This window comes from Pelophylax lessonae (assembly GCF_965119305.1).
Source record: "Pelophylax lessonae genome assembly, chromosome: 1".
Lineage (NCBI taxonomy): Eukaryota > Metazoa > Chordata > Amphibia > Anura > Ranidae > Pelophylax > Pelophylax lessonae.
The window spans coordinates 308,122,649-308,135,525 of record NC_138768.1 but is presented as its reverse complement, the minus strand read 5'-3'; the positions used below and the strand labels follow the sequence as shown (position 1 = coordinate 308,135,525).

Here is a 12,877-nt window from a genome sequence, read left to right as displayed (position 1 = left end):
CTTGACAGTTATCACCTGGGTCATGCCATGAATATAACTGCAATAAAAGAAACCAGCCTGCCTGCTCACAGTCTGCTTTGGAATGTACGCCGGGCTTTGCATGTGCAGCTCAGTTTAGATTCCAGCACAGCACCTGTGTGCCAGAATGACTGCACTCCTGGCACACAGGTAGTCTGGTAGAGAGCTGACATAAGCACACTGGCGACCTTGACAGTTATCACCTGGGTCATGCCATGAATATAACTGCAATAAAAGAAGCCTGCCTGCCTACTCACAGTCTGCTTTGGAATTTACACCGAGCTTTGCATGTGCAGCTCAGTTTACATTCCAACACAGCACCTGTGTGCCAGGATGACTGCACTCTTGTGCAGGAGTGACGCCATCCTGCGCCAGCCAATGAAGATGGCTGCAGCCTGCCACCCAGTAGAAGATGACAGTGCCAGTGAGGGATGGTGGACCATTGAGAAGGAGAGGTACGTATTGTAGATTTTAGCTCCACTTTAAGTTTTGTCAGCGCCGTCACCTGATGTGTAGCTGCAGCATCGTTATCTCTGACATATGAAAATGGTGTTTTATAACATGTTTGTTTCAGGTCCCAGGAAATAACAATAAATAAACAATCTCAAAAATGCTGGTTCAGCCCACAAAATGGATACCTCCTCCGTGTATTTGGTATCATTACACCTTAGAAATATTATTATTATTTATATCTAAATAACTGTATGGGAAGCAACAGCCGTGCTCCTGATCAACAGTAGTAGTTTTTTTTTTTTTTTTTTTATTTCAGCAAGACTTAATTGTTTTCTGCAATCAGTAAATCCAGACTTGGATTAGCTAAAATCACACACTGTAGCTTCCACCATGGACTCCTGTTTTACTGTCTGCATTTTAACACATAATTGCAACAATGCACATGTAATAAAAGGCTAATAAGCAGTACTGCATCCAGTGTAATTCAGTTTTAGAGATTCGAAAATGAATCATCCCTGCATTCCCATGATGATTTAGGAAAATACTGCAAGAGAGCAGCATTATACTTAGTAGTACATTACACTCAGACTCCCCTATACAGACAGACACAAATAAATGAGAGACTGTCTGAATTGTGCATGCTCTACATATTAAAGGCAGTAATGTGCACTGTAATAAATCCAGCCTAGAAGGGACAACTCGGGGAAGATACGATATTTCATGTATTGTTTGTAATGCCTCTGCTCCTAATTTAATGTGTCATGTTAAGTTATTCCCTCTGCCTTTCGTGTTCATCTGTGCCTTTCAGAACAGTTCCCCTGCAAGATGGTGAATTACATAAGTATCTGAGCATGTACCATCGCAACGCTACACTTTGCTTAAAGCTTAATCAGTCTGTGGATATATCAGCGGCTTGAGCCTTTTGCCAAAGAGCCTTCACTTCTACTGAACTGATAGGTTGAATAGTCATTTAACCCTGAGAATGGCTTTTTCAAATAGTGACATAGGAAAGGTGGCTGCAGTGACTGCAGATGGAACTGAGCTCCTTAAAGGGATAGGATATGGCCCCCCCAACACACAAATACTATTACGAGGAAAAAGCCCCCCATAGCTAGCTTTTCTAAGCTCCACATGTCTTACTCTATAAACCTATCCAAGTCTCTGTCAATTAAGACACTCACAGCCTTGTGAATCTCTGCAATCACATATGGAATAGTCATTGAGGGATAGCGTAATGGGCAAAATGAATAACCATTGATCATTTTTTATACTATAACTTGAGAAAACTGATCTGATCAATGATTATTGTATGTACAATACGCTTGGTATTTAATCAATGGTCTTTGCACTGATTTACTGCAATAGCGCTTCTTTGGTGCAAGACAGTCAAAGGGTCATGGACGTGGAGGCATCACAACACAAAGAGGGGTTAATCCTGAATCTGACGCTAAATCAATAATAGACAGAAACGATTTTTGGAGATAAGTAATCAGGTTGGACGTCTAACATTAATTATTCCTCTAATGCTTTGTTATTCATCCATAAACATACCTCCAACAACAATGTTCATTTTACGTCCAATTTGTTTTAGTCCACCTAGAAGCTCTGAAGGTAATGAGTTTTCAGTTGCAAATACTCCTGACAATTAAGAAGCAGGCATTACACCATGCTAATCCAGGGTTCATCCTGGGTTTCAGCTGAATGCTACAAGTTGCAGAATTAAATTTTAATTTTTAATATGACTTTTAATACTCACAAGTTGCAGCAATAAAACAGATACAATCAAAAGTTAAACAAGAAATGACTTTTTTATCGCCCTTTAATTTAAAAGGAATCTGTCACCTCAACACTAACTGGGCTTCAGTGATCCTCTCTGGCGCTCTGGGTTTTGCGCTTCTTCCAGGCAGTGTGATAGATTTCAGTTTCTAAAAATTGGCTTCGCTGTTTTTAGCGCTTGTATTCAAAATCAGAAATTTTGGCATGTACCTTTTCGGAGTATTGGCTTTTGTCACAAGTGCTTTATGCTATTCCCACCTGTAATAGTCACTTAGGAGGAGATATACTAAAACGGGTGCACACAGAATCCAGATTCTGTCTGCACCCTAGATCGGTGAAGGATCACAGGACTACAGTACAGTGAGAGTAAGGGGGATGGGGAGGAGTCTATTGCAAGGTAACCATACAGATTTTTTGTAAGGATAAACTTACACTTTAAGTTCTATCAGTGCCATCTTAAGAGCATTATAGGCCCCGGGCAATGAAGTGCACTGGGGCCCTGCCTACACAATCACCCATGAGAATAAATATTGATAAGGTGATATTTATTGGTACAGCAGTTCCAGGCTAATGACAGCTTCCAAGTTCGGTGGCTGGGTCTGGTGAACACACACACAGACGGGAGACAAACTCGACTGTCCTGTGTGTGCCTGTTCCCGTGGGGCGGACAGGCATTCCTGCAGTTGTAGGCTCCCCCTCCATGGCTCAAGTGGCCTTACAGCAGCGCAGGGCTGACAGGTGATTGCCAACTGCTAAGTTCAGCGGCGGATGCACATGAGAATAGAGACTAATGCTTGGCTGGGGCTGGGCAGGTGGGGCCCCCGGGCAACTGCCCAGCATGCCCATTCGGTAAGATGGCCCTGAGTTCTATTGGCTGCTGCACGGTACAAAGCAGTGGATTGCTTTGCACTACGCTGGAAAAAAGTGCAGCCTGATGTCATTTTTTTCCACGCATAACACCAGCACACCACCACAATGCGGTGGGATGAACCAAGCACATAGGAGATAAGGCATTTTGCCTTGTCTTGCAGTGGAACTGCATTGGAATAGCCGACCTATGCAGTCCCACTGCACTTGGTGTAAATAGGCCCTTATTGGCCCTTCAGATCAGCCTTACCCCTAACCATAACCCTAAACCCTAAACTCAATCTAAATGATAAATCCAGCCATAACCCTCACCTTAAAGCAGTAATAAACCCAAAAGCAAGCATTTCTTATATTGCAGTTTACCAATTCTTATGGCTCGTTTCCACTGAGCTTTCTGGTACGGTTCGGTTCGGTACGGTACGCTATTTATGCCTTTTCCATTGTGAATGGTACCCTAATTCCGAACCTTACCGTACCACTTTTTTGGGACCCTTTCGTTGGGGTACCAAGCACATTAGTACCGTACCAACAGGGTGGAGCTACACTCTGCAGAACTTTGGTTGACAGAGAATTGTCTATCATAGCTTTCCTGCTACACCATGCCTATCATGAAAGGGTACTATTGGCAGTGGAAACGCAAGGTGTACCGTTCTGAACCGCACCGTACTGAACTGAACCATACTACTCAGTGGAAACGAGGCATTCGATGTGATACCTGCATTGGTTTTCTTTTTTAGGCTTTCTTTCCTTTATTTTCACCTGTTGATCTAGCCAGTAAGCCAAAAGCAAACATTTATTATATTGCAGCTTACCAATTCTTAGATGTAATGCCTGCATTGGTTTTCTTTTTAAGGCTTTCTTTCCTTTATTTTCACCTAGTGATCTAGACAGTAAGTCTGTTGTTTTTAAACAGAACAGGCTGTCCTGCAGGTTTCGCAGTTATGGGGCTGAGACAAAGCATTTAACACTGAAAGGGGTGCTTATAATGGTCAGATTTTATTTATTTATGTAAAAATTGTATTCCAAAAGGAAAAAAACTGTTGCTGTAACTGCTTAAAAAGTATTAGCAGGAGTGTGGCTCCAGTTTGTTAGTGTACTTAAAACTGCTAGTACATCTAACACTTCCCTCCCCCCATAATGACAATGCTGCTCTCTGCTCTACCCCCTGTGCTCCTTCATCCAGAGTGGGGGGCACTTTAATACAGGAGGTATGTTTCCCGATCACCTGATGAAAACTGAGGGGAAAAAACCTAAAAAAAGAAAACAAATGTAACCACCACATCTAATCAGTGCCAGGACAAGGTCATCCAGTGCCTAGGGCAAAGATTCCAAACTGAGCCCCCCTCCCCCGCTCATGATATGCAAGTTTAGGGGGATCCTACACCCAGCAGTCACTTGCTTGTCAAAATCATTGTCACTATTCCTGTCAGCCTTGCAACTAAAGGAAGGCGCCCTCAGTAAACCATTGCGCCCAGGGCAGTCAACCCTCCCACCCCGTGTTCCAGCCCTGCATCTAATGATTGGTAAAATGCAACATTCTACATTGTTGGATTTTGGTGTAATACTGCTTTTATCCCTAAGACTAAATGTAAACAGCTGTAATTCCTACTATTATGGCAATAAATACTGTTAACATCCTTAGCGGTATTCCCGAGTGTGGCTCGGGGTTACATTTCAGTGCAATTAGCGGTAACCCCGAGCCACACTCGGGGTACCGCCAGGAGCATCGCTGGATCCTGAAAGAGGGGTTACTTACCTTATCCCCGGGATCCAGCGATGTATCCCGGCGGTGTGCGGCGGCCGGTTCTTCCGCCCGACGCTCGTGAGCCCTGGCTTCCTTCTCCTGCGACGTGACGCTCGCAGGGGGGTGGAACCGGCGGCAAATTCAAAAAGTTATACATACAAACACACTGATTACAATACAAAATAAAATAAATTGACATTAGTTTGCCCCCAAGTGCCCTTTTCTGCAGTTTTACTGCACTGTACTTATAATATATATATATACGTATATACTGTATATGTATATGTATATATATATATATACATACACATACATACATACTTTACCTTATTTATAGTTATTTATTATATTATAACTTATGATTTTGTGTTTCAAACTTTATCATACCCCAGATGTTATAAAGAAGAACGCACAGTAAAAAAAATCATATGTAAATAGTTGGTTTGGGCTGCTCATCATTAAGAATTACATGCAAAATAATGGTACCGCTTTCAGCACCTAAAATCCAAAACAATCATACCGCCAGGGAGGTTAAGGCAATACCAGCAATGACAATATTATTGTGTTGAAAGCATTATGTAGCAACAGCTTTTTTCAACCAGGGTGCCCAGGCACCCTGGGGTGCCTTGAGGTTTCTTCAGGGGTGCCTTGGCAAAAATGCCTATAAATTGCCTTAAAAGTGTCCAAAAATTGTATACAAGGTGGCGGGAGGATGAAGCCTGCCTTTTAGTTACACAAAGTCACAAGTTTTCATTGTGCACCATTTCACATTGTGCACCTTCTAGCTGCCAACCACCTAATGACCAATGACATCATGAGTTGATAAGGAGGATGTCGGTCGCCTGTATATCATCCTTGTTTGACTCTCCTCTACCTCTCTCCATCAGCTTTGGGTCACATTAGCTGAGTGATGGAGAAAAGCTGAGGAAGAAGAGAAACATTGGAATATTAGTCAGTACCAGTTTGCACCTCTAACGTTGGGTCCCCTACGTGTGTGGCTGTTGCTGCATTATGTAAAACAATTAGAATTGTGTTTATATTTTAGGATGGGGTGCCTCAAGACTGTCCATCATTTTGGAGGGTTCCTCGAGATTGTCCATCATTTTAAAGGGTGCCCTGCCTAAAAAAAGATTGAGAAACATTGGCTTAGACACCCATATAACATTTTTGGCATCTAAAAACCCATGCTGAAATCTGTATGCAAACATGAAACCAATGAAAACCATAGTACTATGGCAATCACATCTGACCAGGTGCTCCATTGCCTAGCATCCACTGGAGCAGAAGAATGGTTGCTGTTTTTACAGGTCTGTCAGTAAGTTAAAGAGCAATCCCAGGGAACCAGTGAAATCAATATAACAATGCGGTTATAGGTATCCCACTACAGCCAGATTGCAGAGCTCCTCACATATGTGTTGGATAGGCCTGCACCCTGCAGCAATGGCACCTCTCTCTTCTTTATTTATCAAAGCATCAGTACTAGGAAGTGGAGCTGGTTCCACCAATCAGATTCAAACTTTCAATCTGGATTTTTATCTGATTGGTAGCCACGAGGAAGTAACTCCATGTCTTACGTTTAAATCATAACAACATCCCACTTTCTATATATAAGGGACAGCAGGAAGCCTACAATGGGTGCAGCTAGAAATTGCTCCCTGGTATTTCACATAGGTAAGCAAAGATCACCAGATTAAAGACAAAAGAAACTGAGCTGGACTAGTACACTACAGCTATGTCTGGTTGGCAAACAAAAAAACTGAATGTGTAGGCTATGCCCCCTTATCAATGTCAAGGTTTTTCAAGGTAATGATTTTATTAATAGTATTTTGAGGTGGAGGGAACCTGGAAAAAGAAAAAATCAACCCAGCATAATGCTGTAACCGCAGAAAATACAGAGATCACTGCAGGTACTTGTTAGCTTATCAGTCTGTCATTGGTCAAACCTTTATTGTGGCTTCTATTTTAGTATCTGATCTATTTGTGATTGGATCAGAATGATCAAATCAGTGAACAACTGAATAGGCATAACTTCCCTTCATATCAATTTAGATTGGATTTGATCAAACATAGTGAATCAGCCGTGGTGGAAAATGATTGATCATGTTGTATCAATGGACAGCACTGAGATGCTTTGTTCATGAGTTTGATTGTATTTTTAATTGATCAAATTGTGAGATTGCATGGTGAAAACAGAGGTGTGATTGATAACTTATGATTATATCTCTCTACTATCGATCAAAATGCGATTCCTTGTGTGCGTCATATTGTTTGAATAGGTTTTCGATAAGAAATTGATTATTCCGAAAGAAGGGATTGATCAGAAAATAAATTAATCATTTATTGAAGTTTGTAAGGCCCCCAATACAGTAGGGGAGCCTCTATGGGTCTGATATATGAGCCTCTATGGGCTGATATATGAGCCTCTATGGGCCTGATATTGAGCCTCTATGGGTCTGGTATTGAGCCTCTGTGGGCCTCTATGGATCTTGTATATGAGCCTCTATGGGTCTGATATAAGAGCCTCTGTGGGTCTGATATATTAACCTCTATGGGTCTGATATATAAGACTCTATAGACCTGATATTGAGCCTCTATGGGTCTGTTATTTGAGCCTCTGTTGGCCTCTATGGGTCTGGTTTATGAGCCTCTATGGGTCTGATTTATGAGCCTCTCTGGGTCTGATATATGAGCCTCTGTGGGTCTAATATATGAACCTCTATTGGTCTGGTATATGAGCCTCTATAGACCTGATATTGAGCCTCTATGGATCTGTTATTTGAGCCTCTGTTGGCCCTTATGGGTCTGGTTTATGAGCCTCTATGGGTGTGATATATGAGCCTCTGTGGGTCTAATATATGAACCTCTATGGGTCTGATATATGAGCCTCTATGGGTCTGATTTATGAGCCTCTATGGGCCTGATATATGAGCCTCTGTGGGTCTAATATATGAACCTCTATGGGTCTGATATATGAGCCTCTATAGACCTGATGTTGAGCCTCCATGGGTCTGGTATAAAAGCAACAACCACATGGCCAGTTATTTAAAGCATATCTATGTAAATAATAATTTATTGAAGTTTGTAAGGCCCCCAATACAGTAGGGGAGCCTTTATGGGTCTGATATATGAGCCTCTATGGGCTGATATATGAGCCTCTATGGGTCTGATATTATGCATCAATGGGCCTGGTATTTGAGCCTCTATGGGCCTCTATGGGCCTGGTATATGAGCCTCTATGGGTCTAATATAAGAGCCTCTGTGGGTCTGATATATTAACCTCTATAGGTCTGATATATGAGCCTCTATAGACCTGATATTGAGTCTCTATGGGTCTGTTATTTGAGCCTCTGTTGGCCTCTATGGGTCTGGTTTATGAGACTCTATAGGTCTGATTTATGATACTTTATGGGTCTGATATATGAGCCTCTGTGGGTCTAATATATGAACCTCTATGGGTCTGATATATGAGCCTCTATAGACCTGATATTGAGCCTCCATGGGTCTGGTATATGAGCCTCTGTGGGCCTCTATGGGTGTGATATATGAGCCTCTATGGGTCTGGTATTTGAGCCTCTGTGGGCCTATATGGGCCTAAAATATAAGAGCCTCTATAAGTCTGGTATATGAGCCACTATTGGCCTGATATATGAGCCTATATGGGTCTGGTATATGAGCCTCTATGGCCCTGATATTGTGCCTCTATGGCCCTTTATGGGTCTGGTATATGAGCCTCTATGGGTCTGATATATGAGCCTCTATGGGTGTGGTGTATGAGCCTCTATGGGCCTGATATATGAGCCTATACAGGCCTCTATGGGTCTGATATATGAGCCTCTATGGGTCTTGTATATGAGTCGCTATGGGTCTGCTATATGAGCCTCTATGGGTCTTTATGGGTCTGATATATGAGCCTCTATGGGTCTGATTTATCAGCCTCTATAGGTCTCTATGGGTCTGATATATGAGCCTCTATGGGTCTGATATATGAGCCTCTATGGGCCTGATATATGAGCCTCTATAGGTCTCTAAGGGTCTGGTATATAAGCCTCTATGAGCCTGATATATGAGCTTCTTTCAGCCACTAACCACACTCAGACCATCAGGGCAGGATGGAATTTGGTGACTAAGAGGCTCTGAGAACGTACAAAAGCAACAACCACATGGCCAGTTATTTAAAGCATATCTATGTAAAAATGTAAAATCATATATTATTTTTGTACAGTATATTTCAGTTATTTCTAGCCTACTTCTTTTACTCTTAATGATGTTGAAGTTTGTAATCTTACTTTATGAAGATCCTCACACATTTACTTCCATGAATTATGTGACACATATTCACTATGTCCTGTTGATAGGCACTGCTGTGTCACACATTTCACAGAGCCTGCCTTCTGATCTACAGAGGTGCTGAGGGGAGGAGTTTCAGGAGGCGGGGTTAGTACAGAAATCACTGCTTGCAGGCAACAAGGTACCATGGGATATGTAGTCCTTAGAAATGGAAAGTAAACAGCAGAGGAGAATCTTCTAAGCATACAGGGAGTCCAGGAAATTGTAGAAAGAGATGGCCAGCAGACAGACAAGTCTCACAACATGAAAGGAGATTTTTCAAGTAAGCTGATATTGTATGGATTGTCAAATATAACTATTGCCTGTATTGTTATTACAATGAAAAAAAAAAATAACGTCTATGCTGTGACTATAGATCTCCTTTAGTTATTCCTGAGAAAGATAGGCCTTTCCAGGCAAACATTTTCAAAAAGTTGTGTGATAACGGAAACCTCTGATGGTCACAAGTGTTCATTAACACTCTCAGGTTGTATAGTGAATTGGAAGGGGTATTAATTATGTAGTCATAGTCAGAGGTGCTGATATCCTCATATTTTCCAACTGTATACCCTATTTGTAAAAAAAGACCTTACTTATAGACCACAATAGCAATAACAAATTGTGACAAAAATTCCTTTTTTTATATAAAAAAAAACATGCCCTAGGTTTGCCCTAAATGTGTGAATCATTGGGCCACTGAATCGGGGTGACATTGTGCCTTTGTACCATCACCATAATTAAAGATTTCTATTCCCAATGCTCCCATATTTTTTTTTCTTTTTTGGGCATTTTAGTGTCTTTCTGATCATACAACAGATGTTCAAAACATAAGAACTGTTGTGATAACCTGAAAACAAAAAAAAAAGAAAGAAGTAAAAAAAAAATTTAGTGACACTTCCAAAGGGCAGTTAGTGGGTAAGGTTTCCATGAAATCAGAGGTGTTTATATAGTAATCTTGCAGGCATGCAGTAAAACAAAGAGAAGTGCTGTGTAGTAAACTAGTTGTCCAAAATGCAGTTTAGAGAAGGGTGTCATGTGCCTGTGGTCACTTCCCTGCTCCTTGCCATCCTGCTCCCTGCCATCCTGCTCCCTGCCACCCTGCTCCATGCCATCCTGTTCCTTGCCACCCTGCTCCTTACCATCCTGATCTCTGCCATCCTGCTCCTTGCCATTCTACTCTCTGTCATCCTGCTCTCTGCCATCCTACTCTCTGTCATCCTGCTCCTTGCCACCCTGCTCCCTGCCATCCTGCTCTCTGTCATCCTGCTCCTTGTCATCCTACTCTCTGTCATCCTGCTCCTTGCCACCCTGCTCCCTGCCATCCTGCTTTCTGTCATTCTGCTCCTTGCCGTCCTGCTACCTGCCATATTGCTCTCTGTCATCCTGCTCCTTACCACTTTGCTCCCTGCCATCCTGCTCCTTGCCATCCTACTCCTTGCCATCTGGCTCCCTCCCATCCTGCTCTCTGTCATCCTACTCTCTGTCATTCTGATCCTTGCCATCCTGCTCCTTGCCATCCTGCTATTGCCATCCTGCTCTCTGCCATCCTACTCTCTGCCATCCTGCTCCTTGCCATCCTGCTCCCTGCCATCCTGCTCTCTGTCATCCTACTCTCTGCCATCCTGGTCCTTGCCATCTTGTATCCTGCCAGCCTTCTCTCTGCCATCCTGCTCCCTGCCAGCCTTCTCTCTGCCATCCTGCTCCCTTCCAGCCTGCTCTCTGCCATCCTGCTCCTTGCCAGCCTACTCTCTGCCATCCTGCTCCTTGCCATCCTGCTCCCTGCCATCCTGCTCTCTGTCATCCTACTCTCTGCCATCCTGCTCCTTGCCATCCTGGTCCTTGCCATCCTGCTATTGCCATCCTGTATCCTGCCAGCCTTCTCTCTGCCATCCTGCTCCCTGCCAGCCTTCTCTCTGCCATCCTGCTCCCTGCCAGCCTGCTCTCTGCCATCCTGCTCCCTGCCAGCCTGCTCTCTGCCATCCTGCTCCCTGCCAGCCTGCTCTCTGCCATCCTGCTCCTTGCCATCCTTCTCCTTGCCATCCTGCTATTGCCATCCTGCTCTCTGCCATCCTGCTCCTTGCCATCCTGCTCTCTGCCAGCCTGCTCTCTGCTATCCTGCTCCTTGCCATCCTGGTCCTTGCCATCCTGCTATTGCCATCCTGCTTTCTGCCATCCTGCTCCTTGCCATCCTGCTCCTTGCCATCCTGCTATTTCCATCCTGCTCCCTGCCAGCCTGCTCCTTGCCATCCTGCTCCTTGCCATCCTGCTCTCTGCCAGCCTGCTCCTTGCCATCCTGGTCCTTGCCATCCTGGTCCTTGCCATCCTGCTATTGCCACCCTGCTCTCTGCCATCCTGCTCCTTGCCATCCTGCTCTCATCACACTGGATGACACCTGCTTTACACCAATTACGATGTACTCAATACTCCGAGTCTATGAATGAAAGACAGGAACTGCCTCCTTCTATGTCAGCCACATTGCAGCCTTCATCAGCATCACACACCGACACCATCGCCTTCAAGGGCTCCTGGAACAGCGCTATTCACATGATGGGGGTCACCTGCTGAAGGGGGGGTCTGATCTGAGTGATCGGATAGAAGGACAGACAGATTGACATATAGACAGATGCAGAATTCACATGCCACCTCCATTAGCAGAATGACAGGTTGGTTGTGGGGTGCCCTCTTCACCTCTAGGATAACAAACCCTAGGCACCTGTTGAACCCCCCCAGCCCAATGCAGAGCCCTATAAAGCAGACAGATGTGTACCCCACAGTCAGGATCACTTACCTTCGATCTCGTCTTCGGGGAGCTGAGTGGGGGAGTGCTCTCTCAGTAATTCGGGGATGGTGTACACCCCCCGGTACATCAACGCCGCCGTTACCGGGTGAAAAGGCATCGCTGCGGGCGAGGGGACACCCGGGGGCAGATAAGACTCGAAGGGGCAGCATACGGAGTGACTGTCACCGAGAGACTGTCACCAATACAGGCTCCTCCGGCTGCGCTCCGCTCTCTGGCAATGGGCGAGTGGTACAGGTGAGCTGCATGCGGCCAGCCTGCCGTCCTCACATCCACACACTCTTGTTGCACATACACAGAGCAAGGGGGAATGTCAATCAGACTGGGGGGGAATGTCACACCAGAGACAGACACAGGAAAATCACAGAGACAGACACAGGGAATGTCACAGCCAGAGACACAGGGAGAGAGAGAGGGAAGGAGAGAGAGAGAGGGAAGGAGAGAGAGAGAAGGAAGAAAAGAGGGAATGTCACTGGAGAGACAGAGGAATATCACAGAGAGAGAGAGAGAGGGGGGAGAGAGAGAATGTCACAGGCAGAGACAGAGGTATAATATAAGGAGAAAGAAAAAGGGAAGAGAGAGAAGGAAAGAGGAATGCCACAGGAGAGACAGAGAAATGTCAGTGAGAGGAAGAAAATAGAGACAAAGAAAGGGGGAATGTCTCATAGAAAGAAAGAGAGAAAGAAAGAGAGAGGGAAGGAAGGAAAGGAGAGAGGGAATGCCACAAGCAGAGACAGATGATTATTATCAGAGGGAGATGGAGGGAAGAAAGAGAGAGAGAGAGAGAGAGAGAGAGAGAGAGAGGGTGATAGGGAATTTCTCAGGAGAGACAGAGGAATATCAGAGGGAGAGAGTTGGAGAGAAAGACACAGAAAGAGGAATATTAGAGAGGGAAT

General features: G+C 44.3%; 1 protein-coding gene across 1 annotated transcript in view; it reads right to left on the bottom strand.

The window, feature by feature from the left end:
• The window catches only part of CABP7 (calcium binding protein 7), a 141,845-nt gene extending 129,467 nt beyond the window's left edge, over positions 1-12,378 (bottom strand). The window contains exon 1 of the mRNA XM_082261863.1: positions 11,973-12,378. Coding sequence (XP_082117989.1) covers positions 11,973-12,081 — 109 coding nt within the window. The 5' untranslated portion in view covers positions 12,082-12,378. The remainder of the gene's footprint in view (positions 1-11,972) is intronic.
• Positions 12,379-12,877: the final 499 nt, after the last annotated feature.